Here is a 27,431-nt window from a genome sequence, read left to right on the forward strand (position 1 = left end):
TTCTTATTTGATCTTGCTTAGATACTCTTTTTCCATTTAAGGGGAAAGTGTACCTGTCACAAAGATTAATCTACCAAATCCTTCCGAATATCCGAAAGCAATGGGAGATGAAATATACAGTCCAGAAGTGCATAAACGGCATACTTTGTTCTGTGGAACCAATGTCATTCAGACCCGTTTTTACACTGGAGAATTGGTCAAAGCTCTAGTAGTGAGAACAGGTATTGATTGTTAAGTTTATCACTTCTTCACATACTACTTGCTTTTATAGGTGTATGTCAACTAATACTTTTGTGTATTGTGTTGAATGTTGCTAAGCTTGGATATATGAGTACACCCCAAATAATTTGATACATGTCTTACAACGATAATAGAACTAGACAATGGCCTGGAGAGTATCAGCTGGCAAGCAAGAGCGTGAATCAGTCTTTAGCATCAATTTAAAACTTATCTGAATGTATTTTCAGGTCTTTCAGCTGTCTTTTATAGCATGTTAGTTGAACTACATATGCCTCTGTGAAAAGGTTTGGCAAACTATTGGGTTGGGTGGGTGATGAGGAACAGCTTATTTTAGTTGGGTCATTGGCAATGTCAAATGTTTTTCTTTACCCATAGTTTTGTTAAAGCACATAACATTTGCTTAAAATAATGTGTTTGATCTAGCCCTTTCCACAGAAGTGCTTATTCATGCTAGTATGGTAAAGGTTTGGTTTTAGGTAATACAGATGTTCTATTAGAAACAGTTGCACAGACTAACGTAGTTGTGGGATTCTGCTTTACAAAGATGATCTAAAGAAACGCACCACAAAACAGATGAATGTAAGCTGTAATCCAAGCTACAACAGAATTGGATAGGATAAATCTGGCTACATTGATGGAATGCTACTTAAAGCAGGTTTTCCAACAAGTAACTTCATCCTAATTAGTCTCTTCTTTCTCTGGTGTCTTCTCTTCACCTTCTGTTAGTCTGTTTTAGCAGTAAATGTACTGATTTTTTTATTAAATTCATTAATGTCTTTCTAGAGGCTTTTATTAGTCTTTTTTTTTTTTTTCCCCAAGGAAAAATATTTCCCTTCTCTTGAACACATCTCCCCTTTAATAATATCCATGTCGACTTCTTTTGTTTCTTAAATAAGAAATTTTATGTGCCCAGCCTGAAGTCTATATACAGATAGGTGGTCCAAAAGAGGAACAGAAATAAACTGCTGAAGACTTATTTCTTCTACTCTGCAGGAAGGATAATGTTTTTGGTTTTTTTTTTTTTAAAGTCTGAAACCATGGTCTGGACCTCTTAACAAGGAGAACTGTAATTGCTTCCAACACACCGAGTCTTATTGCCCTGACATCCAAAGTTTTTTTTTTTTTTTTTAATCTGCTCTTTGCCCATGATAGGTCAGAGTTAGCTCCTATGTTGTAAACAGGATGAATTTAACACTGTGGACCTTGTTCGGATTTTATGTATGGACAAGTACACTTTTCCTGCTATGGCTATATATAGAGAGAGGAGCAAAGGAATATAAAATTCTTCCTGTTCTCCTGTCTGGTTTACTGGGACAGCTTTTAGGCAAGTAGGGAATTGCCCATTTCACAGAGCTGTATAAATGTCACAGCGCTTGCAACTTCTCTCCCCTAAGATGTCCAATAGTAAGAACTAAAGAAATTGTTACCTAGTGAGATACAAGTAAAAGTCCCTTTATCTGAGAAAGGGGGATACTCCAAAATTGAAGATACTAGAAAATTTAGTCCTTAAAAGAATTCTAGGAGATCAGAACTCCCTATGGTTGTGTGCAAAGACGTGTAGTCTTAATGTAAATTGGCATATAAGATTGATCTGCTGGGACTGTACTCGCAATACTCTTCAGAGTTAAGCCTTTAATGTGAAATGTTTGATGTTACACCTGAAATATACATAAAATCCCGATAAACTAAATGTATTCTTTTTTTTTTTTGTTCCTGAAACTCAGTTCATGGATATATTAGTGTGTATGTCATTGTGGCTCCTATTGTAATTGTAAAGAATTCAAAACAGGTAATTTTTTTTAGGGAACAGAAATGTTCACTGAAGCTATTTGTATGTCCAATGTGTTCTCAAGACACCACATGAGGTTTTCATTTATTGCTTTACCCTGGTGTATTCTAGCCTATGTGGTTACAGAACCTTCTGCAAAACCATTAAAAACCCCCAAAAGTAGTTCTGATTTTTTGTTTTTGACTGCTGTGTCAAATTACAAAGCATGCATGACTAAATGCTCAAGTATATACTGATCTTCTCTGAATGGGCCCATGGTTTGTATTCTGCAGTAGCAAATTCAAAGCCTGGAGGCTTTATGCCTTGTGCCTCTTGTTATGAACTCATCTTCTTTAAGACTGATGCAATAGCCCCGCTCCATTCTGGTAGAACACATATCAGTGTGGAGGGCTTAGCCTTCGCTGTGATGGCTTGCAGACTGAGAAGCTGTCAAGGAGCTGTCCCTAATGCCAGCAGACCTGACATTGGTATCGAGGTTAGACTTCGAAGTCCTAAGCAGACACAAAACGTTTCAGGAACACAAAATTGGGCACCGGTGTTGGCCTCTTAGTGTGTTGAGGCAAAGGTTCAAGGAGGATCTCAGGGTGTCTGTTAGTTGCCTGATTCTAAGACCCTTAGAAGTCTAGTCTCCTCGTTCAGGTGTCAGAATGCGATCAAGAGGTAGGTTTCTCTAAAAGATGACTCTGTGCAGTCCAGGTTTTTTTCTGAATCAATCTTTCTGGCTGTCAAGGGTGCTTACAGAGACTTGCCATTTAAGTACTTAAGGTTGGACTCTATGAATAGCTTCTTTTCCTTTTTGCAAGGACTGGCTTAATTAAACAACTAATAAATAGACCCACTAGTTCTGCACTGAGGGATAATGGCGGTACAACAAACTCTTCCAGGCCAAACCATTTGAGGGTTTACTGCTGCTGTAGAAGAGGGGTTCATTTGCATCAGCTGCATATCCTTGCCATAGGAGAGAAGCACTTAGTAGAATGTGCACATACATTTTTGAAGCACCTTAATTACAGTATTGCATAACATCTGTTACTGCATATTGAGAAACAGCCTTAATGAAATGAGTGGCTTAAAGGTTTCATTGAGGTTTTTAATATATTTGAAAATCTTTGCTCTTGTTTATACTTTTAATAACTTACCTCTTTTTATTGCTAGGCTTTAGTACTGCTAAAGGGCAGCTGCTGCGCTCCATACTATATCCAAAGCCAACCGATTTTAAACTCTACAGGGATGCCTATTTGTTTCTCCTGTCTCTGGTAGTGGTGGCAGGGATTGGGTTTCTTTACACGGTTGTCAATAGCATCTTAAATGAGGTATGTTTTCATTTCTAGTCCAGAATTGCCTTATTTTAGAAAAAGGTTGATCATGATTTCCAGCATACTTCAGATGATGAGAAACAATTTGATTTTAAGTGAAAATGTCTTTGCTTTATTTTGTATACAGAGAATGAGAAAGACAAGCTTACTGAGAACAAAATTCAGCAGAGAAGCAGAATTTGAATGTATTACAGTAAAATTTGAGTTTACCTCAATTTCTACTGACCTAATTACTAGATTTTTATCTTTATTATATGTAAGATTACCATCAGACTGATATCCAGTTGGAAGAAATAGGATATAGCACACCTAAAGCATACTGCAGGCAAAAAATCCATACCAAGAAATTGATAACTGATAACTTGACAACTGTAATTTTTTTCTCTCCAATTTTTTTTTTCATTATTCACTTACTGTTTTAAAGTAATATATTTGCAGGGGGAAAAGTGAAAACTTGAAGTTACGGGTTGTGAATAATTTAGGACTGGATTATCATGGTTGCTGATGGTGTGTGAAGATTGTGCCAAGTTTCTGGGCAATCCAAATCATGCTGTACTGGGGAAAGCACTGTGTGGATTTTGCTTTTGGTAACAGTGATGTAACGCTTCAGTGGGGTAGTGAATCTTCTAGAGAGTTCTTGTTCGTTAACTCTGACCTTTATTGCAGGTTCCAGCTCATACCATCATCATTGAGTCTCTTGACATTATCACTATCACGGTGCCTCCAGCGCTCCCTGCTGCCCTGACTGCTGGCATCGTTTATGCACAAAGACGGTTGAAAAAAATTGGCATCTTCTGCATCAGCCCACAAAGGATAAATATTTGTGGCCAGCTGAATCTTGTGTGTTTTGATAAGGTTAGGTGAATTTTGAAACTGTGTTGCCACCTGGAGACGCATTGTATTATAAATGGGAATTCCTATAGACTAGCAACTACAAGAAAATTTGTGACTTTCGTATAAGTTAGTCCTGTTAGCTTCCAGGTATTCAGTGTTTACCACTTGTTAAGTCACTTAATTGAGTCTGCTGTAAAATGTTGTTATACAGAGCTGCTTTCTTATCTCAAGACTCCCAAGTCCTATCTTACTACTAGCACCCCAGAAATGTGAGAGTTGGGGTCTACCAGGAGTTTTAGTTAGTACACAGGCTTCTGGAATATTGAAGTGTGAGGCCAGACTTGTTTCTCATTTTCATTTATTTCAATAAAAAGCCAAACCAGCATATTTTTGTTATTATTCCATAACAGAAACATGAGTGAAAGACAGTAACGCCACTCCTCAGAATCCTTTGCTTTTTAGCTAATTCTTAGATAAAATTTATTTTCCTTCTCAGATTTTTATCTAAAATCTTAAGTACCCACACTAAATTCATTATTTTCTTTGTAAATATATTCAAGTTACTGTTATAGCTATGTAATAAAGTAGTACTTAGGGTTTAGTACCTATTTTCTGTTGCCCCTAACCCCTGAATACAGAGATGTTGAGCTGTCATGTTTGGATTTTAAGGGTCTGTTTCATTTGTCCTGTCTCCAAGGAGGGGCATGATTGCTGTGAATGTGGTTTTTTTTAAGTTATTTAACAGAGTTGGAACTTACTTACTAGCAAAAAGCAAGGGAGATAGACTGTATTTCCTGTCCCAAAGTCTTGATTTTTTTAAGGGAAAACAAAATAAAATACATTGTTCAATTTGGTTAATTAGGTGTTAATTTTTGCTTTACCTGATGATAACTTGTTTCTGACGGCTTTTTCTTCTTGCCATGCCCCTTGGTTTATTTTGCAGACTGGCACACTTACTGAGGATGGCTTGGATCTTTGGGGGATTCAACGGGTGGAAAATGCTCGGTAAGGATAAGCTCAAAGCAAATGTGATACTTTGTTGTGTTTTAGCAGCTTCAGCAAAATAGGATGGAAGATTCAATGTGAGCTCAGACATGTTTGCATTTCTGTAATGAACTGTAAGAATGCAACTCAAAATACGGTTTAGGTGTAATGAAAGTTGTAACTCTCTTATAAGGCTGAGGTGGGATTTAATTTGTTAAAGTCTGACACCTCGTTAGGTTCATACTGCAGAAATGATGCAGTTAAAGTATAGCATGTTTCCTTAATCCTGTCCTCCCAAGTCTTGACTTCTTGGGCTGCTAAAATGAATTAGCTTAGCTAATTGAGTTAAGTACAAAGTGATAAGAAGCCTCTGTATGAGGAATTAACACAAGAGTTTTTGAAGGAGACAGAAGTTGTGACTGTTTCTGAAGATTCCAGCCCAGAGTCTTAATCTGCATTCTGTGATGTGTGAAAATACAAGTGAAGAGGCTTGTGCAGTCAATTTTCTTCTGTTAATCTAAACAAACTTCTTGAATTGGCTCATAATAAATAATTATTATGCTAAGTATATTATAACTTCATTGTTTTAGTTTCCTTTTACCGGAAGAGAGGGCTTGCAGTGAGAGCTTGCTGAAGTCTGAGTTTGTTGCTTGCATGGCAACTTGTCATTCCCTTACAAAAATTGAAGGGGTACTTTCTGGGGATCCGCTTGATTTGAAGATGTTTGAAGCAATAGGATGGGTAAGTGTCTGCTTGTTTCAAGAGAAGCGACATTTTTAAGTAATCTGAAATTTCCTATGCTGTTTGTATAAGATAAGCTGTTTCAAGCTGTAACTGTAAAACAGTGGGCTTTTGACAGTGCCCATGTGTCAAAGGAAGACTTAATATTAAAAACGTTCCTAAAATGTGTTCTGTGCAACAATTCATAGAACTGAAAGAATCTGAAGAGTTAATTTACTGCTTTCAGATGTGTGTGACAAGGTTTCAATGCATGTAGTAAACATTTAAAATAGCTAAGTGGATCTTGCGTTAACTGCTAAATTAAGACACTTAATTCTCACAGGAAATCTTGTTTAGAAAGATCATTGCACCTTGGGCTGACTTCCAAGGCTGTTGGGTTTTTTTTTTCTGAAAATTACATTATGAGAAAAGCAAAGTTAATGAATGAATAAATTAGTTGATTATTTTTAATACAGATTTTAGAAGAAGCAACTGAAGAGGAAACAGCCCTTCATAATCGAATCATGCCGACAGTGGTTCGACCTTCAAAACAACTTTTCCCAGAATCCAAGCAAGCAACAAATCAAGAAATGGTATAAAAATTCAAAGCAATTCTTTGAGTTATAGTCTTTTGTGTTAAACAAATACATCTTACCGTATGCTGTGGTTCTGGCTGATACAATTCAAACAGGATCAAAACTCGTTTTTGATAGCAAAGGTAGAGAAAATATGTTTAAGCTGTTGTTGATGGTAATGGTTCAGTATATGCCACTTTCAAGATAAGCAGACTGATTGCAAGCATCGTTGCCCTTACAGACTGGTTATAAAGTACTGTAATGCTTTTTGAGCCTACGCATTTTAATACTAGTTATCATTACCAAATTATTACTGTGCTAATGAAGTGCTTAGGTGTGCTCACCTTGCAGTTTCAGTTAAAACAACTGTTTGTTGATGTCACTGCACAGTACAGAATTTTTGGCACCCTTGTACCTTAGAGATGTGTGTTTTAATTACGTGCACATTTAAAATTTTCTTCTGTCTGCCTTTTGAGGTATTTTTTTGAACAGGAGGGGAAATTTAAGCACATGACTGTATATCCAGATTATTACAGCGCAGGGTAGCGGGAGTTCTACTGTGTCTCATGTAGATTCATTTACTGATTTATGTTGAAATAGTTTGTAGCTGAAAAAATACTTAAAATTGCATATTTACAGTAAATGTCTTTTTCCTTTTTTTAGGAATTATTTGAGCTTTCGGTAAGTATGCTTTTTCAATTAAACACGTACCTCTCTTTTTCAGAATGTGTGTGGATGTAACCCTTTTCTTCCTTCCTTCCTGTATGACACAGACTAGTTATGAGATTGGAATTGTGCGCCAGTTTCCATTTTCTTCAGTTCTGCAACGTATGTGTGTAATAGCGAGAGTTCTAGGGGAGAAGAGAATGGATGCTTACATGAAAGGTGCCCCCGAAGTGATTGCCAGCTTGTGTAAGCAGGAAACAGGTAAAGGAACAAACTATTTTTATTTCTTGTGTAGCTCAGCTGTAATATGAATAATTTTAATAACTCTAAACTTGACCTTTTTAAAGTTCCTGTTGACTTTGAGTGTGTCCTGGAAGAATACACAAAGCAGGGCTTCCGAGTTATTGCTCTTGCTCACAGAAAATTGGAGTCTAAACTTACGTGGCACAAAGTCCAGACAATTAATAGGTAAGAGTGACTTTTTAAATAAGTAACAGGCTTTAAAAGCTGCATGCTTTGACTCAATTATGCAATGTTTATTTTTTGTTTAAATCAATTACTACTCTTCTTTAGCTTTCTTCTGTCTTGTCATATGTAGTTCTGTGCATTCTTTACTTGTGCCCTGGATAATACATAGAAATTTAAGATAAGTTTTTCTGCAATAATGTGAATTCTGAGGAACATCTTTAATCTTGAAATGAACTGCAATAATAATTCTTCACGAGGTTTAGTTTATGCTAATGTGGCAGAAAACCTCATCCGACATCTTTGTCACTTGAACGTACTTATATCATCTGTGTCTGAAGGTAATGGCATGTAGTAGAAACCCTCATGTGCATGTTTGATTTAGTTGCTTCGTCTGCTGCAGGCAGCATGTCCATTTTCTCATTGCAAAGCTTGTCACAAAGGTTTGGAAGGTAGAAAGGTTTCTTCCTCCAAGAGAGTTGTGTTTCCTGTTAATTACTCTTCAGCTGGCCCTAGTTTTGTGGATAATGCTATCTTTTCCATTGTGTTTGAAAGTGCAGCATCACTATGAAAATGCCAATTTTGACACTCTTCTGTATCAGCTCTGTGCACAAGATGAACTTTTTGCAAAACAGTACAAAGCAGAGAAATGGGTTTTCCAATTTCAGGTGTGAAAATCTACAGTAGTGGTAGAGTACCCAAGACCTGGTAAATACCCTGACTTTCATGTAAAACAAAGTTAATTAGTTACTTTACTTTGTTAATCTTACTAGCCTTGGTAACATATATTTGGTAGCTTAGTATGTTAAGGTTCAGCTAATTTGGAAATGACCAATCTGCATTCTAGACAAATCTTAAAATTTGTGAATGCAGGTAGTTTCAGAGCATTTTTTCTAGTGATGACCTTTCTTTTTGGAATGTAATTTCTTTTAGAAAGAGTATTCGTGGAAGAAACTAAAAAGCTGCTGCTTATACTGGTTTTAAACTAAAAAAAGGGAAATAAGTATAAATGAATGTTAATGTTGATACCTCTTGGGTCACTTTTTAGAAAGCAAGTTCTTCTTGCTTCTAATGGTTAAAAATAAACATTTCCTTTTACTTTGATAAACAGAAAATCAGGCTCTTTAAGCTACATCTAACAATTGCTCTTTTCCTTGCCTCCTTTTCTACAGGGATGCTATTGAAAGCAACATGGATTTTATGGGGTTAATTATAATGCAAAACAAGCTAAAGCAAGAAACCCCTGCTGTACTTGAAGATTTGCATAAAGCCAACATTCGCACTGTCATGGTTACAGGTTAGCATGTAAACATTCATACTCAAAAAGATAAAAATCTGTCTCTCTTTTGGTCTTTTAATTGTAGTGTATAAAGTAAAATTTTAGTGTCAGTAGGCTGAAATTATACTCTGTGTATAGCAAGAGGGAAGTTTACAAACTATTGTGAGGATATTCAGACACCAATCTGTTTCTTTTTGGGTGAAAGTTGCTTTGGTAAGTCAGAGATCAGAAACCAGTATGGGGGTCAATTCTATGGTGTAGCTTCCTCTCCCTAGCTTCATGCACAAGTGACTTTATGCTGAATTGAAGAGTGGGAAAACCTTGGAGGTTTTGCAAATCAGACTAGGTAAAAGTCCTGTCTACTCTTATGACTGGCCCGGCTTTGAGAAGGAGGTTGGCCTAGATGACCTCCTGAAGGTCCCTACCATTTTTAATTATAAGTCACTTTGCAATGGATTTTTTTTTTTTTGTGTGTAAGAATGACTTCTTCTATTCCCCTAAGTGAGCTAGGTATCTGCTCAGTGTTTTGCATGCAATATGTGTGTGGGGTTTTTTAAATCACAGGTGTTGTGCCTTTGGAATAGTGTTTTGATAGGCTAGCAATACAGCTGGGTGTCTTGCATGATCTGTGACCACGTTTAAAAAGCAGTACTTTAAATGGCTCTACGTTTTCTGCCTGATTTTAGATTTGGTCAATGAGAGATCTTTGTGGCTGAAAGAAGCACACAAAGTTTCTAATGATGCTAGTGCAGGGGAGGGGTTTAGTGGGCTGGACCTGGAATTTTGTCTGTAGACTCAGTTTGCCCTAAGGTTGCCACTGGTCCATTAGGCAGTCTTCCTAGTTAAAACTGCCTTTGTTAGCTTTTCTCTTATGTGGAGTATCAGTGTATGCTATTGATCCTTTTCTAACTCAAACCTTTTTACGTGCGATTGTTTAATAGGGGATAACTTGTTAACTGCTATCTCTGTGGCCAGAGACTGTGGAATGATTCTACCTCAGGATAAGGTCATTATTGCTGAAGCACTACCTCCAAAGGATGGGCAGGCTGCCAGGATCAACTGGCATTATGCAGATTCCCTCGCAAAATGCACTAGTTCATCACCAGCCATAAACTCAGAGGTAATATGAGCATTATTATGCCCTTAGAGCATAAGCAGTTAGTTTTACTGTCGAGTTTCTTTCTTTTTATCTTATTCCGTCAAGTAGCAGATCTGCTGTTAAGTGTCAAATCAAAATTGATGTACTAGTTAACTTTCAAATCTTAAATTACCAAAGAGTACTGAAACAGCTGGGGGAGCTAGTTTTTTAAATGTGGTGCAATATTTGACACTTTATTTGTGGAAAAAACCCTGTCTCCTGCACATTTCAATCTGTTAAGACTGCTCTACCTGCTTGTAGTTGAAACATTAAACCTCATTTCGTTATTACTGAAGTGTGTTCATTGCATGAAGTTTTCTTTCCAGTAACATTCTTAGAAACCTTCTTTAGTGTGGGATCTCTAGGAATAACCCTTGAGATGACAAGGTGTCTGTATAAATACACTACAGCTAGAGTATTAAACTACTTTTGATAGGATATTCCAGTTAAATTGGTCCATGAAAGCCTTGAGGATCTCCAGATGACCAAATACCATTTTGCAATGAATGGAAAGTCATTTGCAGTGATTTTGGAGCATTTTCAGGACCTGGTACCCAAGGTGAGCATTTTACCTGAGCATGAGCAGCACTTTTGATGGTGAACAGACTTCTCTCTTCAGAGAGCATTGCATTAAGAAATCTTCTGTCTTCCAGCTTGTGTTACATGGCACTGTGTTTGCTCGCATGGCGCCTGATCAGAAAACTCAGTTGGTGGAAGCTTTACAAAATGTAGAGTAAGTATTTGCTTAAGCACAGAAAGTGGGAGAGCTGACAGTGTATTTGGTGTGGTATGAAAAAAAAGTTATGTATGCTGCAAGCTGTTTTGCCGGATGAAAAAGTTGGGGCTAATATAACTTCATTGAGTTAGTAAGTCAGCCTATTTCAGACTTTTCATTAACTTATAAATGATAAATAACTAAACTGACTAACATTTTATAAATCTGGTTGCTTGGCTTAATAACCAAATCCAACAAATGTCTTCTGTGTATTAAAGAAATATTAATGGGATGACTTCTGCTCATATATGGTTGGTATACTGTCTGTTGGTGTTGGGCCTTGCAGCTATACAAAATACTACAAAAGTCTCTTTGCCAAGAGCAAAGATGCTTTAAACAACCTTGGAATGATAGAGGGCTGATAACCATATTGGTTTGATTGACCTGGCTAAGTCATGTTACTTTTCCATCTTCTTCCTTTTATATATATCTCTCTCTATAATGGGAACAGTAATTGCTTTTAGCATTAACAGTCACTCACTATTGTGCAAATCCTGGATAAGTCAAATAATACAGAGGTATTTAATGGAATAAGCTAAATGGACTATGATCAGAGAATGGTCCAGAATGCTGACATCTGTTTGGTTTTTATAGTTACTCTGTGGGCATGTGTGGAGATGGAGCAAATGACTGTGGCGTAAGTATATTTTTATTTTCCGTACAGAACTGTTCAGTTAAATTATACAGATGAAAGCAAGTTTTAAAACATTCTCTATTTCAATCTTAACTGGCAGGCACTAAAGAGGGCACATGGTGGTATATCTTTGTCTGAACTTGAGGCTTCTGTGGCATCACCGTTCACTTCCAGGACACCTAGTATTTCCTGCGTGCCAAAGCTGATCAGGTAATACCGCTTAATGTGAACTTAAATGTGCCTGTGTAACTTGTTTTGCATACCCTATGTTAGTATATGTGATGCTGTAGGAGGCCAGTTTGAATCAAAGAACAAACCATACATTTTTAGTAGTTCTGTTTCTTTACAAAGTAGAAAACAAATTTTCTAGATAGGGTTTGACCAATTTTTGATTCTAGAATTGGAAATTAGGTATAACTTTGGGCAAAGGTCAGCCAGAGAAGAATCTAGTTAAGTATGTGTGGAACGAATGAAGTAATGTGTAATCAAACATTTCTGAAGTCAGCAACTCTGTGGCTGACTGCATGTATATTCCATGCAGTAAAGAAGTGCTTCATAGATGCTTTTGCAAGCAGACCTTAATTTTAAACCCTCTGTTGGAAAACCACATGAAGTCCAAAGAACACCAAAGTAAGCTGGGGGCTCAGTTCAGAAGGCATGCTCACAACTTTGATGTACTTGAAAGTGTACTGTTCTGACCCCTTTTTCTCCATATGTCTTCAGCCTATATGTCCCTCAAAGGATTTGCTGATATGTTTAATTGCAGCTAAGGTTTTGCTAAGCAGAGTTTAACGGCTCACACAGAAAGCTTTCTAGTTACATGATTGCATTTGTTTTGACAGGGAAGGCCGTGCTGCTCTAATAACTTCATTCTGTGTATTTAAGTTCATGGCATTATACAGCATTATCCAGTACATCAGTGTTACTCTGCTATATTCTGTAAGTATTTAATTGTGCTTAAGCAGTGTCAACGTAATTCAGAGATCTGAAAATTGATAGATATTTAATATAAATTGTTGCAAGTCTCTTTGAGTACACAACACCCATGTTCAAAAAACTGTCTTTGGATTAAAAGTATTGTTAGTATTTTTTGCCTTTTCTTATATTACTGTGTGAAAACCATGGTAGTATCTATTTAAAAATGGCATTAACTAATGCCTGTCAATAGAAAGTCTCTACAGTGGGAAGTCCAAACAAGCATATAAATACAGTTTTCCATTATTTAAAAACTGTCAGCATTTTAAACTAGCCTAACTTTATTTAAGGGTAATGCATTCCTTTTATTGTAAGGATTGAAAGAGAGCAGCTGCAAGTATGGAGTTGGAGCAGGGGAAGCAAAGTGGAGTATTTCCTGTTAATATGACTGGATTCACAATATGGCATGTATTAGAAATCATGTACTTTAATTTGTATTCCGCGTAAGTTACATGTGCAAAGTATTAAAGGACCATTGAGGTAGAAATTTTGACAACTATGAGACTACATAGTAAAGTTATGGTGTTCAGAGAACTGTGTGGACCTAACCTATTATTTCATTGGTTTGTAAGGTTCAGTAATGTAAATTTGATTACAAACAAATTTTGATTACAAATAGCTTATGTATCTTGAAACTGAAATCAGTTTATGCCTTGATACTTCGGGAGTTAATCTGTGAATTGTAGAGTACTCAAGGCTCCTGCAGATAAAGGAAGCCAGTAAGTCTCTGGTAAGAGTCTGTCATGCTTATCGAGTGAGATTTAAAGAATTAATGCCGTAAGAGTGTCACTGTAAGATGTTTATTGGTGAGAAGAAATTACCAGTGTTTCAGCTGTGATTTCTGTCTAGATCCTGAGCAATCTGGGGGATTTCCAGTTTCTCTTCATTGATATGGCAATCATTTTGGTGGTTGTCTTCACTAGTAAGTATTTTGCTGAATTACCCCTGCTGGCTTCTATAAAGCAGTTTTTTGCTTGGTCAAATTTTCTTTAATATGGAGCATTTTGGAGTAAGCACTGTGACATACAGTTAAGATATTATGACTACTACAGTATATGCGTTAAAAAAACCAAACCACTGCGTACTGAGTTATATGAGTTTGTGAAATGTTCTCCTACAAAAAGCAGGTCATGGGCATGATCTTAGGAAAGTAGTTCTTCACAGTAGAGGAAGTCATAAACCCCTACTGACATGAGGAAACTGTTTTTGGAATCAAAACAAGGGTTGTTCCAACATCATCTTTCTCAAATGTTTTGATATCTTGTGTTTTTAGTTGAACTTCTGTCCACAAAATGTTATGCTTGAAAACTATTACCTAGTGAAATACTTGATTGCACATGTGAACCTAGCACTCAGTTTGCTGGCTAACAGTAGAATTCCATTTTTAAGTTTAATAGAAACTGCTGCTTTGAAGCAATGGCAGACCAAAACTGAGATGATGAGCTGTAAGTTCCTGTGCCAGACAAAGGGAATTTGGCCAGACACTACTAATTCCTTAAGTCTCATGGCTTCTATTATTGTCCTCTGCTGTCCTGTGCTGCTGGGGGTAGCCAGCCTATAGAAGGCACTGTGGCATTATTCTAGTGCAGTATAATCTGTTCAGGGTGGTTTCACACTTGCAATTCTGGACTAATTTTTAAAGTAATGTTGTGAGCAAGCCATTTTAATTCTACAGAATGTGAACAGGGTAACTCTTGAAAACCATAATGATGTCATGTGTAATTTATTTTTCTTTCTCTTCGCAGTGAGTCTGAACCCTGCTTGGAAGGAGCTTGTTGCGCGAAGGCCTCCATCAGGTCTTATCTCAGGTCCACTTCTGTGTTCAGTTTTGTCTCAGATCATCATCTGCCTTGCTTTCCAAACCTTTGGATTTTTTTGGGTCAAACAGCAGCCCTGGTATGAGCGTTGGACAGTGGAATCTGAGTAAGTGTTTCAGTGGCTCCATGCAGGACACAGTAATGATCGGAAAGCTATAGGCAATAATTGTTCTCTTCTTTATTGACCCCCTTTGGGGACTTTGTAAATAAAGCTTCTGTATGGCAGCTTGTTAGTCTGCTGAATTTTTTGTGCAGAGCATACTAATACATAGGAGTTACCCAGTGGCTGAAATGCAGAATTGGGTCAGAGCCAGACTGCCAGGTCTGAAGACTTCTCAACTTCGGGACAGTTGAGATTGAAATTCAAAATTAATGGCTCAGACCTATTTTAACTCTTCTATATTATAAAGTTTTGCTCTCCTGTTAGAGCTCCAGTAAATCAAATTCATATTTCTCAAATGAAGAGGTGTTTTAGTCTGTTTTTATATTGCAGCGCTTTCCTACCTGTCTTCAAAGTGTATCTACAGTATAGTTTCTAAACCGCTCGTGTAGCGCACTTACAAGCTGGAAGCAGAAAAGAACTCGAAGCTCAGAATTCACAGAAATTGCTGCATCCCTGATGCAGTTTTGAATTCTTTCTTACTACCTGTAATAGGTTTTCAAGGTTAAGCTTTTTTTAACTACTGTAGCAATTCATTCTGTCATTACTTCTAATAATAAGTAGGCCTTGTTTGCATCTTCTCCTTAACTCATTGTTGAATGTTTTTTGTTTGGTTTTTTTTGTGTTGTAGTGCATGTAATGTATTGGATGCCACAAACACCAGCTCTGCACACCATGGGAATGACACTTCTGAGGATGAACATAACATTAAAAATTATGAAAACACAACTTTGTTTTTTATATCCAGCTTTCAGTACCTCATAGTAGCAATTGTCTTTTCTAAAGGAAAGCCCTTCAGACAACCGTGCTACAAAAATTGTAAGTCCTTTCTTACTATATACAGTTCCAAGTAAAACTTGAAGTGACTTTGCACTTATTCATCCATGGCTTGCTTACAGTTCTGTTGTGCCAGTTCAGCAGTAATAGTCTTGCTAGGAGAACATAGTACAATTGTCCCCTGATAATCAGAGACAGAAATAGGGAAGTATTAAATTGTATGGAGAAATTTGTGTTAATAGTTGCTTTATTTGTGGAATTATATGTGTATATACATTCCGGCTCCACAAGTGAGCCAGTGGGAAATTGAGTCTGGCCTTCTGTCTGCTATCGGCACAACTTGTATTGCCAAAATCCATCTGGAAAGGTTTTTAGAGGGTGAAAAGAGTATTTCTAGGGAGTAATGAACCTATGATACATGGAAAAATTGTCTAAAACTCTGATTGTGAGATGGTCTGATTAATTTTTTTTTCTTCTTTTACAGTTCTGTTTGTAATATCTGTGATAGCTCTTTATGTTTTCATATTCTTCATCATGTTGCATCCTGTTGAATCTATTGACGCATTTCTTGAGGTAAGATATGCAGGTGTCTGTACTTCCTGGGATAACTGGTTGGCTGCTTTTTGGGCAAGCTTGACCCCTTTAGAGAGGGAGAGGGAGAATTTATAACTCTGAGCCTGTTTTTAATGTGTGTTTACTTCATATGTCTGTTGCTAACCTCTGGCAACTTTTTCTCACAGCTCGTGTGTGTGCCATATGAGTGGCGCTTAAGAATTCTCATCATTGTTATTCTCAATGCAATTGTATCCATGCTGACAGAGGTAAGAAATTCAAATAGAAAAAATGCTTGTCTGTTAAGTGGGTTGGTTTTTTTTGTCTTTTGTTTAGAAGGTCTCTTCACAGCATGCCAGTGTAAGTGGCCACTGTTTTCTTGATAAGTTTGTATACCTAAAGATGTCCTTGTAAGCTAGATTTAAGGTATCAAGGTTTTCTGTGTTAAAAACAGAAATTTAATACCTTTTTTGTTAATTAAAAAAGGGGGGGAAAGTTGAAAGACTTATAAATTATTTCAGCTATTTCATAGGACAATACTCTCCCTGTTTATTTGCTGTGTTCAGTTCAGAATAACGTAACATAGCAAAGAACTATATAAAATCCTTACGGGAGCCCATCTTCATTCAGTTGGATCATACATATAGCTTGTTGTTGAGAATAATGCAGGTCTATGTAACTTGTTCATCTAATCTGATGAAAGTCCAGAGAGATCCAAGAGGTGAACCTGTATTAGCAGGAGGGTTGGACTAGATGATCTCCCAAGGTCCCTTCCAACCCTTGCCATTCTGTGATTCACCTCACTACCAGATGTTCGTGTAGATCTGCTTTTTCCAGCCCTGAGCTTGTCCAAAGTAGGTCACTCTGGATATTGACCTCTTCTGCCTGTAATTCCAGTGTTAATGTGGGCAGAAACATGCCCCACCTTTCATGCAGGTACCCCTGTGTTGTTTCCAAGAAACAGGAGTTTGACAGACATATCTTCCAGAAGGAGTCTGGATTCAAAGCCAGTCATTTATTCCTGTGGTTAGTACCTCTCCCTGTTAAATTGATGCCTTATTTCCATCCTGAATACATTTGGGTTTTGTTTGCAGCGATTAGTCACTATTTTTTTTTCTGCAAGACGAAAACCCCTTTCAACATTATCTAGCGCTTGCACGCTACAATTACCTGTTTTTACTGTATAACATTTTCTGCAGCTTTTAGTCAGTATTTCCATTACTATGTGAGGCATTGCTATCAAGGTCACCAGCATAATGTTTGCTTGGATCATACTATTTTGGCCTTTGAAGATTACTACAGCATTAATATTCTTTCCAGTTGACTAGTTTTTTTCCCCTTTTATTCATGACTTAGTAGAAATAAAATCAACCAAAGCTTTTTGGATACTTTAATCAAAATTTATCAAGGCTTTGTGTTCAAAATGTTGTTCCAAATAGAATTTGCTCCCTATTGGAACATGTTTTTCAGTGTTTTCACATGATGGGTGATAACTTGTCTTTTCCAAAACATGGCAGCAGATAGTAAATTTTTTGACCTTTGCCTTGTTAACAAGTTTATTCAAGATCCTGTGCCTTTCTTACATTGTCCTATATTTACTGTAACCCTGCTTGTGATGGAGTTTTCTTTTATGCCCGTTAATTCTTTCTTTTTTTTTTTTGTACTACTGAACTCTTCATAGTTTTCTTTTTCTGCCTCCTTTTTTTGTTTGTTAAAAATTAAATTTTATGTATATTGCTGTCTTTGCTACTGAAACAAAATAGTTATTCTGCAGGTGCAGAATCATGTCTTTTTTGTCTTCTGGTAAGTTTAAAACAAATCTCTCAGAAATAGTTTTTCCTGTTTACTTTTTCTAGTCAGTTTTGATGTTTTTATTACCATCTCCAGGAAATCAGCTTTTTCTTAAGCACTAAGATTATTCCTTGGAATTGAGCTTTGTGTTGATACATGGAGTGTAAAAAGGTTACAATTTTCAGTCCAGTGATAAACTTTACTGAAAGAAATAAATTAAACTTGGCTTGTGCTGAAAAATTACTTTGTTCTGCAGATGATCTTTCTAATTTTTATACAGCCTGGTGATGTTTCTGTTCTGGAAGCATAAGGGCTCTAGTAGAAAGTCTGTACAGCATGGCAGTCCACATATTGGCACGTGTCTCTCAAGGGCAAGTGGTTCTCTGGTTTAAACATTCATAAGGCTTCACTCCTGGGCCTTGTTGGTTGCTACATCAATTCATAAACTTCTGAGTTTCTAATAAGCATAACCTAAGCAATATAATTACTGTAGAGTGTTTGCTTTCACCCAGTGTTTTAAACTCCACCCTTGTCTTTTTCCTATGCTGGTGTGAGTTAGCATCTTTTCAACACTTCAGTCATTTAACTGTCATTACCAAAATGGGTTGGATGATTTGTCACATTCCTTTTAACCAGACTTTCCCATTTATCTTGTTGCCTATAGTTCAGTGGAATAGAAGTAAGTATAGAATTCGGTTTTCTTGACATTAATTGTTTGGGATTTGACTTAAAACTTGTTTCTTGCACTTCCACTGTTTCACTTTGTTTAGGCAGAGAGATAAGTTGCCTTCCTGTACCGCAGGTGTCCAACAGAAGCATTGTCTAGTGATCCTCAAATCCCAAACCTTGTTTTACGATACATGCTTCACCGTCCGTAACGTCAACCTGCTTTCGTCTCACCTTTTGAACCATATTTGTCCAACTCCAGCAGTGTTACTCTAGGCTCCCTGAAGCTCTTCCATGTGGTGCCAACTCATTGGGTCCAATGTGTTGTGTAGAAATGGCAGGCTATTTCATTCCTTCACTTCCAGCACAGCTCATTGCTCTTCTGTCCTTGTGTGCCTGGCTGGATTTTCTGCTCACTACACTTCTCGCTACCGAGTTACTGGCTACCACAGGCCATATTCTGAGTATCTAGGAAAAGCTGCTGGTGGCATCTCCTTATTTCTTTTAACAAGGTACTCTGTAGGTATATCACCTATAATTTGTTCTGCTGAGACGAATCCATCCGTAATTGCCTCTTTAAGTATCTTGTGATGATGTGATACATGAGGGATTGGATCTATCCTCTTGTGTCACACTTGCCAGTTTGACACTTGTGCCACACTATGATCATATGTAGTTTCTTAATTGCTTCTACAACAGGAATGATTTCTGAATGTGGTTGTCCCAAACATGTTTTCTGAAATGATGTGTAAAGGTTTTGCTCCTTCCATGTGGCTGCCCGACTAGGTTCACAAAGCACACATATTCTTTCTACCAGATGATAGAAAATATGGCACAACAAAGGCAGATCCTAGCAGTTGTTCCTCCTTACCCTGATGCCTGGTATAGACATACTTAAACCAGACTGGCTTCAAAAATTAACGTCTAACAAGCTGAAGATTTGTTGGCAAATGCTTTATAAAAGCACTATAAAACTTGGTGTATTATAAAATCATATGCATTTATAAAATCTATTCTGAAATTCTGGCTAATCAGCTCCTCTTTCTCAATGGCAGAGGTTAGTCAGAAGTTAGAGATGGAATCTGTCCAGAGTTGTAGGCTCAAGGCCATGGAAGTTACAGGTTCACACCTGTGTTGCTGGCTTTGTTCAAGGCTCTTGAGTCCGCCCACGCAGCCATGTGAAACTAACCAGATGTACGGAACACACTGTTCAACTTCTGCCCACTCCTCCAAAATCTGGAACACAGCTCCTAGAGTTGCTTCAGACTTCCTGCTGGTGGCTCAGCTTTGCCACCCCACTGAAGCTTTTTGGGGTTTAAAACTGGTTTAAAACAAACTGGTTTAAAACAAACAAAGCATAGCTGCAGCATGAGGTACACACTAATGTTAAAGACTGTTTGAGGGGAAACTGCTTTGAGCACTCATGTCTGCAGTGCTTCACAGGCTTTTTTTTTTTTTAAGAGTACTGAAACACACTAAGGATGTGTATTTATGATTTTTCATCTGCATCGATGGATGCAGTTTTGGTCATTGCTATTGATTTCAAGTACATGTTCTTATTCTTAAACATCATTTGAGCACTTTAGGAATGAAAATGTTTATCACTGAAGTACTGACAAGTAACATAAACTCTCCATTTTGCCTGACACTGAATTAGTTATGCCTAACATACTATTTCAGGTTTGTTTGTAATGTGCACGCTAACAACAAATGATCATTAGTTTCTTTAATTCTTCCCACTCACTGCAATGTCCCACAGAATGTCCTCCTTGATATGATCCTTTGGAAGGTTGTGTTCAATCGAGACAAACAAGGAGAATATCGCCTCACCATACCCCAGCCGCCTCAGGTTGGAGACTAGTATTTTGCTGTCATCATTTGAGTGCATGAAGATTAATTCAGTTTTGTCTTTTTTATGTTCTATAAGTACTTGTTGCTTTATCTTAAGCTTAAGACTGTTTAAATTAGATTTCTGTAACTTGAATATTAAAAGGAAAGGCTTCTGGTTTTATGTTTTTCTCCTTGTTGACATTAAAGGATTTAGCTCTGTATACAAGAACTGTGAAGCAAGCCCAGAGGATTGCTTTTAAGTCTTTTCTCACTTTCTTCAGTTTGCACATTAGCAAATTTTGCTTGTGTTGTCACAAGTTAGCATGCTAGGACTGGAGAAGGTCTTGATTTGTTTCGAGCAGAATTGCTGATGCTGCGTCTAATCCAGTTCTTTATTACTCTAATTTGGTTTAGGGACTTAGAACATTGTCTTGTGAGAGCAGTAATTTATAGCATGTACAAATGAAAAGAAACAAAACGGCAAAAGAAAGTACGCTATTACTACTTCTGGTGGTTTAGGAGACTGAAGGATTTGGCTTCTGCTTTTCAGGTGCTCATGAATCTTGGTCTGATCTGCCCCTCTGTCATTCATACATGTAGGAAATACATGTGAATCATGTTAAAAAAACAGCTTTTTTCTTTTTAAAGCCTGTTGGCTTATTACTTTTAGCAGGTTGTACATTTATTCTTGTTAAAATTACAATAATTTATTTCTCAGCACTAAATTTTATTAAATGTATTCACTTCAGATTTACATTTGTCCTTCTGAGGCTGCTCAAGAAAAAAATTGCTTTGTGTTCACTGAAGAATGGAAGTTGTCCTTAAGGCTCATATTGGGTTCAGCTCATGAATTGGTAGAAATTCAGAGCATGAAGAAAACCATAGAATATATATCCATTAAAATGTCAGGCCTGCAGAGTACAGGTGCTCTCTGAGACATAAGAGCAATCCAGTCTTGAGAATGAGGAATGGTGTTTCTCTTCTCCAGCTAGTTAAGTTACATGTGTTTGGGACTGGGAGAGGAAAAATAGGAGGGAAGACTTAAATTCAATAATTTGTGTCTGTTTTAGTAACTATTAATACCTGTAGGACTTGGTTTCACAGTATCAGCAAGTTAAATTCTGCCACTTTTGGCTGACTGCCTGCCTCCAGTTAAACAATTCATTGCTTAAAAAGTGTTTTGAGACTCCAGGAATTTGAATGCTTTTTCTAGACCAGGCTTTTATTTTTCAATAGTAACATCATGTAATAGTGCCTGTTATACCTGCATTTATGGGAACTATTATAAAATATGCATAAAAGCTGTTGGTGACCATAGATGTTACGATAATGCAGAATACTTTGTTTTTCTTAATGTTTTTTTAAATGTCACTGCTACCATAGTATAGAAGAGATGACACAACCAAAGAGTTTCTGTACTATGCTTTCTAGGTCCAGTGTGACAATGAAATAGTAAATTAGAAACTAAAATACTAGGCTTTCTTCTAGCAATTGACTGTATTGTTACTTGTATTAATTTTTTCTTATGGTAATGCAGTTTTCAAATCTGTTCGCTTCTGCAGGAGGCTATGGATCGCTGTGGAGTCTGTTTCCTTTCTTCCCTGTTTGGTTGTAGAGAGAAGACACCAAAAGCCAAGTATATGCATCTAGCTCAGGAACTGCTGGTTGATCCAGAATGGCCACCAAAACCCAGAACAACAACAGAAGCGAAAGCACCATCCCAAGAAAGTGGTTCATATCAAATCATCACTGTAACGTAACGGCGGACCTTGGTGGCATGTGTCTTTAGTAGTATTCAGAAGAATGTAATTTTAAGGCTTTATTTGAAATTGCAGTATACTAAATGTCAAATTCTAATGCAGATATTTCCAACTGTTTTGTCACTCTGAATACAAAGTTCAGTCAGACATCTTATGGCTATAAATTTTAAAAATGTAGGTTACCTTAGGCAGAACAAAAATGATTGTGTTTCCTTCTACCTTCTTTCAAATTTCATTATTCCTAAATGAGATGTATTTGAAGGTTTAGACTGCAGGGCAGTTAAAACAGGTTCACTTTATTTGCCTGGAGTATCTTAATCATTGTTCTAGCCTGCTTACCCAGGCATGTGTTCATGTAAACCCTATGATATAATGGTTTCATGGTAGTACTAGAGGCACATAATAACCTTGTCATGCCCTTCCCCCCCCCACTTTTTTTTTTTTTTACATTCACTGTTGAAAAGCTTTGTGCCTCAGAACAGTTCTAAAGTTTTGGTGTGTGTACCTCTAAGTTTGTCCCTACTAGTAAGGAGTGTTTCCAGGTGTAAAGTTTGGATTTTAAGTTTTAATTCTTTAGTCTGCCACAGCAGGACTTGGCAATGCTATAGAAGCAATATGCTCTGTCCTTAAGAAGAAAGCACATTGCTTTCAAGTAGGGTCTTAGCTTCTTTTCTAGCTAACCCCAAGGAAGGGCTTAGGTGGCCTCCAGAGGAAGAGGCAGCATTTGGCTACACTCAAATTTTTGGAGAAGGAAGGCTGGAGAATCTTAACATGTTGTTCTGTCTCATGTTTTATTACATTTAGCTATGCATTTCTCCACAGACCTTGCTTTTTCTAGCAAAAGGGTTGGATTATCCCTTTGTGGACCATGTTTTATTTGTAAATCTTAAGATAATTTTCCTATATACCTTGAAGTAGTAAGGCCAGAGTTACTGCTGCAAGGGAAATGGGGGTGGGAGGGAGGAATATTTTCACACGCCCATGCTTGGGATTTGTGCATGTTAAGAACATACGCATTTCATAGTCTGCCAGTGTCTTAAGCACTATATGTAGCTGTATGAAACAAATTAAGAGAAAACAGATGAGCTAAAGTCTGTCTTGCTGCAGAACTGTAAGGCTTAAGTGGATTTATTTAAAAAAAAAAAAAAAGCTTGTATCACCAATAATGCTGCTTAAGTGCTTGGGGTAGTGATGCATCATTTTGCCATTAGGCGGTGTCAAAACACAAGACCGCTAGGAAAATAGATCTGCAGAGATGTAAAGGCAGGCATCGCCTTCACATGCAAAGCTTAAAACTTTTCTGGTTTTTTTGTTTGTTTGTTTTGTCTTTTTATTAAAACCACAAATTCCTTCTCTCCAAATCATCTTCAACTTGCTAAACTTTCAGAAAAGTCTTCTTCGGTATTTTTTGGAAAATGATAAAAATACTAACTCTTGATCAGTCTGTTTTGATCAGATGCAACTGACCGGTTCAGACACTTCCAAGATTTGGGAGGGGTTCTGGGATCTGGAGAAGTCATGATTCTGTAGAGATCCTTTAGAGAAGAAAGTCGGTTCCTTTAGAGTAGTTGTGGAAGGAGGGCCCCAAACTCCCTGGCTGTCTGGGATCCGTTTGAATTGTGTGTATTCTATGATGGAATCTGAGGTTTTGGTTTGGTGTTTTTTTTCTTTAATTCCTGTGGAGACAACTCCATTCCAGCATTGTTTTAATACAGGGGAATTTTTCAGGTCAGGCCTAATTCCCTTGTGCTGTTCTATAAGGCAGTATGGACAGTGTCCCCCACTGCTCATGTTGCAGTTTCCGCAGTGTTGAACATACTGTGCCAATGGGGAATTTAAAAGTGGTGCTAAATGGTTTGGAAGACTTTTTCCTGGAAGTTGGGGGTTTAAGCTATTAGCGCTTGCTCCTCCTAAATATCATGCATGTAGTGTACTATCCTCTAGTCCAGCTGTCAACCCTTTTCCTGATTTCTTTTTTTTTGTTGTTGCTTTTTGGGGGGTGGAGCAGGAGGAAGGGAGAAGTGGTTTTCTTAACATTCATTCAACAGAGCAATGTAAAAGTCTTATTATCCTGGCTTCTTAGGGTCATAAACATCGAACGACATCGGTAGCTTTTAAGGGGTCTGCAACTGTGGACTTGGATAAATTTATTAATCATGAACTTGAGTCAGTTGGCTAATTTCCGTCAATATTGATTTTACAAGATCTTTGTAGCATGGAATAATTGAAGAATAATTCTTAGCTGCGTAAGTAGTATTCAAATTTAAAGAAAAACAGTATTTTAGTTGAAAAATGTTGTGAAGCTATGCATCTTGGACCTAGGAGCTGTGACATCCTTAAAGGCATCTGCTTTTGCTTTCCATTTCATTGACCGTTTTAGCTTGGTGGTTCCACCAGAAGTGAAAGCAAATATGTCTTTCCCTTTTTGTGTACTTTTGTGTAACACTTTCTCTAAACTGATACCTTCTCTCAGCTTGTTTGGTTTCTGATGCTAGTCTTTCAATCTTCTGCTAGTTTATTAGACTTACTGGGAGAGTGAGGAGCTTATTAAGGTGGGCTTTTCTTTGAAGAACATTTTAGGGAACTCTTACTAAAACTGATACTGCCCAGTGTCTCCACTTGGTTAAGTGACTAATGGGTCATGAGCCTATTTAAACTTGAATAATTTGCAAATGGAAGCTAGTTTCCTTAAGGTATGTGTTCAGAGTTAGTAAATGTTTTTGAGGTTGCATGCTTGAGCTCTGACCTATTTGCTTCTGATGCTTACTCAAGAATAATAAATCAGCTTTTCTGAGAATCTTTCTTCTTGTTGCAAGTTCAGCCACAAAATAAGCTTTTGCATCTTCTGCAATTATTGGGATTTATGCCTTCCTGCCCAAGAGCTGAGTTTGGCCACCTATAATTTTTCTCATTTTGAGCAGTTTAGTTTTTCTGGTTTTCAGAAATGCAGCAAACTAGATTTGCACTAGCGTATTCAGTTTCTGCTTTAAGTAAGATGAAATTCAGTTTGTAGTGGAAAGAATCTCTTCTAATGTTCATCTGGGAAGTCTAAATTCAGGTGAACAGAGCAATTTAGTGATCTCCACTAGATCATTGTTAGACATTTTCTTCCTGCTGTATATTTTGGCCTTACGTTTAGGAGTTTGATTTATGATTAAATTATTTGAGTATGCAGACTTTAATCTGTACGTATTTTACTTTGATGCATTAGGATTTGTAAATATTATTGATTTTTAAATATTATTTATGCACATACTTAAAGGACTGGTCTACCCAGAAAAGCAGTTGCTAAATAATAAATGTTACTTTTTAGAAGTAAATTACGAGATCATTAAATTGTATATCCCTCAGGGTTATTTTTAAAGTTTTTTTTCCTCTTCCCTTCAGATTCAATTAGCAGTAACTCTAGTTTCATGTACTATAGAACTAAATCTACTGTAAAGAAAATGCTGCGAATAATGTTTGAGAAGCAGCAGCTGGAACACCCACAGAACCGACTGTCCATATTCATCATAACTTTAAATTGGAAACTCTTACTGTTGCACTTTTTAAAAGTTGTTGGATTTTTAATTCTATTTATTTTTTTTCTTTCTTCATGAAGGTTGTGCAGAACAGTCATCCCAAATTGGGTAAATAATCCTGTACTGTATCTGTGTATACAGTATAATACTAAGCAGATGTGGAGTCCTTTTTATGCTGCAAATTTTTAATGCTTATGTTGGTCATCACAAAATGAGAGAGCTAAAGTTCTGTAGGATTTCTCCCATGAAATTCTGAATTGTAAACTTAGGCTTTTGTATGTCTAAGGGAAAGATGTGGGTTTTTGACAATTTTTAGAGTCTTGAATATGTTGATTTTATACAGTAAAGCTTCAGGTTTTTAAAGCTATTTTCAACTAACTGCAGCTTGTTTGATAATTACGTGAACCAGAAACTACTCGGTTTGTCATGAATTCCTCAAGCCTAATGCAGATTAAAAGGCTGATCATTACAGTGCTCTCTAGAAGCTTGGCTTCCTCTTTATTTTTAAATCTGAAATGATACTACATCTTTGTATTTAAAATATGTATTGCTGCTCTAGAATGGTACCCTGTTGTCAAGAGGCATACATAAATAACTGTACAATAGAATTGTAAATAGACTTGTAAATCATTTTTGTGACTGAAGCTCTTTGAAAATAAAATTAAAATGAACAGATATTTTTAACTCTTTTCATTAGTTTCATGAAATTGTTTGTAATTATTCTTTATACAATTAGATCCAAAGCTCATTGAAGAATACAGACTTATTCCCACTGATGTCATGGGTATCTTGTTCAATGCCTCTGTATTTTTGAAGACGGGGGTGGAGAAGTATGCGTGCCATGTTTTACCAGTGCATACAGTAGCACTGCTGTTCTGCAGCAGGATAATACTGACCGTACTTTTATCTGGTGGCTTATGACAGCCATTTTAAAGCCAGAGCTTGTCCATGTGATAGCAACTTGTTTCCACCTTCTGTTATCCAGATGTTCCTTCTGTTCTTTGACGCGTGGGAGGCATTGTCTTGAAAAGACTCTTGAGCAAATGTTCCTGGTTGTGAGCTGGCATCTTCAGAAAAATCATATGGAAATGAAGACGTCTCTTCCGTCGTGCGGCTCACCTCTGTTTAAGCATTCATTAACAGAGCCCATTATTTTAAACTTGAAGATAAGGTGTTTGAAATACCTGGTTACTTCATTACAAAAACTTAATCTTTTAACTTCAAACTAATATTTGAAAACTTAGAGCTTTTGTCTCTTCAGAATCTTTCAGGCTTTAGGTTTTGTTGGCCTGTGACTAGAGAAGACTTGGAAGAACAGAAGCCAAGTGGGTCAACCCTGGATTGCTTAGCCAAAGGGTTAAATAGAAAACTATTCATTCCTTACTCAAATTGCTTTGACTCCAATCCTACAAGGAAGTAAAAGTCAGAGCAGCCTTGTGAAGGTACAAATCAACCACTTTGTTGTTTTAAAGTAGATGTGTCCTTCAAAACCAAATGCACCTTTGTAGCAGACCACGGTGAAACTGTGTGTCTAACAAATTTGAAATTTCTTTGTGATCATAATTCATGTTGAAATACAGATTTCTGACTCTAGTGAGATTTGCATTGGGTTGGTTGAAGCTTGTACTCTAATATCACTGTCAAAGAAGCTACAAGTGGGTTTTGTGCTGTTGCATGTGTGACTTCAGACTTTCCTCTGGTTTGTGAGTGGTCTCAAGTTCTACTTTTGGAGTTACATACAACCTATGGAAGCTGGTTGCTTACACAACTAAATGGAGGCAAAATCTCCTCTGAAGCTTAAAATACTCTTTGGCCTTTCAGAGCAGTTACGAAAATATGGGTGAAAGTGTTATCTAGAGGATGTGTTTTGCTGTTTTACTTCCCATTTAAAGTGCAGAATCATGGTGAAGCCTGATTGCCTGCTATGCTCCTAGTAAGTTCCTCTAAAAAGCAGATAAGTTTCTAAGGTACAGTTCAAAATTTTTTTTTTATGGTCACACGAGTTTAGGAACTTGCAAGACAGTAAAAAAGTTAAGTACCATAGTAAATGATACGTGTGCTCCGTATTCTATGAAACTATGTTCAAAACTGATTTGTGACTTTTAATATACTAACAGCACTAATGTATTGCTTCTGGCATCCATTTATAGCCTTGAGAAACATTAAG

General features: G+C 37.1%; 2 protein-coding genes across 4 annotated transcripts in view; both read left to right on the forward strand.

Moving 5' to 3' along the window:
* Positions 1 to 22,892, forward strand: part of ATP13A3 (ATPase 13A3) — a 58,598-nt gene extending 35,706 nt beyond the window's left edge. The window contains exons 12-34 of one of the 2 annotated variants that reach the window (XM_035895265.1): positions 42 to 221; positions 3,185 to 3,342; positions 4,012 to 4,200; positions 5,123 to 5,184; positions 5,754 to 5,904; positions 6,360 to 6,476; positions 7,122 to 7,139; positions 7,232 to 7,385; positions 7,472 to 7,592; positions 8,762 to 8,886; positions 9,810 to 9,988; positions 10,443 to 10,565; positions 10,660 to 10,739; positions 11,376 to 11,418; positions 11,516 to 11,625; positions 12,258 to 12,354; positions 13,240 to 13,312; positions 14,136 to 14,313; positions 14,999 to 15,186; positions 15,629 to 15,717; positions 15,885 to 15,965; positions 19,913 to 20,002; positions 21,546 to 22,892. In XM_035895265.1, the coding sequence (XP_035751158.1) occupies positions 42 to 221; positions 3,185 to 3,342; positions 4,012 to 4,200; positions 5,123 to 5,184; positions 5,754 to 5,904; positions 6,360 to 6,476; positions 7,122 to 7,139; positions 7,232 to 7,385; positions 7,472 to 7,592; positions 8,762 to 8,886; positions 9,810 to 9,988; positions 10,443 to 10,565; positions 10,660 to 10,739; positions 11,376 to 11,418; positions 11,516 to 11,625; positions 12,258 to 12,354; positions 13,240 to 13,312; positions 14,136 to 14,313; positions 14,999 to 15,186; positions 15,629 to 15,717; positions 15,885 to 15,965; positions 19,913 to 20,002; positions 21,546 to 21,743 (2,804 nt within the window). In that variant the 3' untranslated portion in view covers positions 21,744 to 22,892. The remainder of the gene's footprint in view (positions 1 to 41; positions 222 to 3,184; positions 3,343 to 4,011; positions 4,201 to 5,122; positions 5,185 to 5,753; positions 5,905 to 6,359; positions 6,477 to 7,121; positions 7,140 to 7,231; positions 7,386 to 7,471; positions 7,593 to 8,761; positions 8,887 to 9,809; positions 9,989 to 10,442; positions 10,566 to 10,659; positions 10,740 to 11,375; positions 11,419 to 11,515; positions 11,626 to 12,257; positions 12,355 to 13,239; positions 13,313 to 14,135; positions 14,314 to 14,998; positions 15,187 to 15,628; positions 15,718 to 15,884; positions 15,966 to 19,912; positions 20,003 to 21,545) is intronic. The other variant, XM_035895266.1, reaches the window with a different exon arrangement.
* A 169-nt stretch (positions 22,893 to 23,061) lies between these two features.
* Positions 23,062 to 27,431, forward strand: part of LOC104127089 (platelet glycoprotein V) — a 9,568-nt gene continuing 5,198 nt past the window's right edge. Inside the window, exons 1-2 of one of the 2 annotated variants that reach the window (XM_009639719.2) lie at positions 23,062 to 23,989; positions 26,526 to 26,706. The gene's annotated coding sequence lies outside the window, so the exon portion shown is untranslated. The remainder of the gene's footprint in view (positions 23,990 to 26,525; positions 26,707 to 27,431) is intronic. The other variant, XM_035895267.1, reaches the window with a different exon arrangement.

Source organism: Egretta garzetta, unplaced genomic scaffold (assembly GCF_000687185.1).
Source record: "Egretta garzetta isolate BGI_Z169 unplaced genomic scaffold, ASM68718v1 scaffold425, whole genome shotgun sequence".
Classification (NCBI taxonomy): Eukaryota; Metazoa; Chordata; class Aves; order Pelecaniformes; family Ardeidae; genus Egretta; species Egretta garzetta.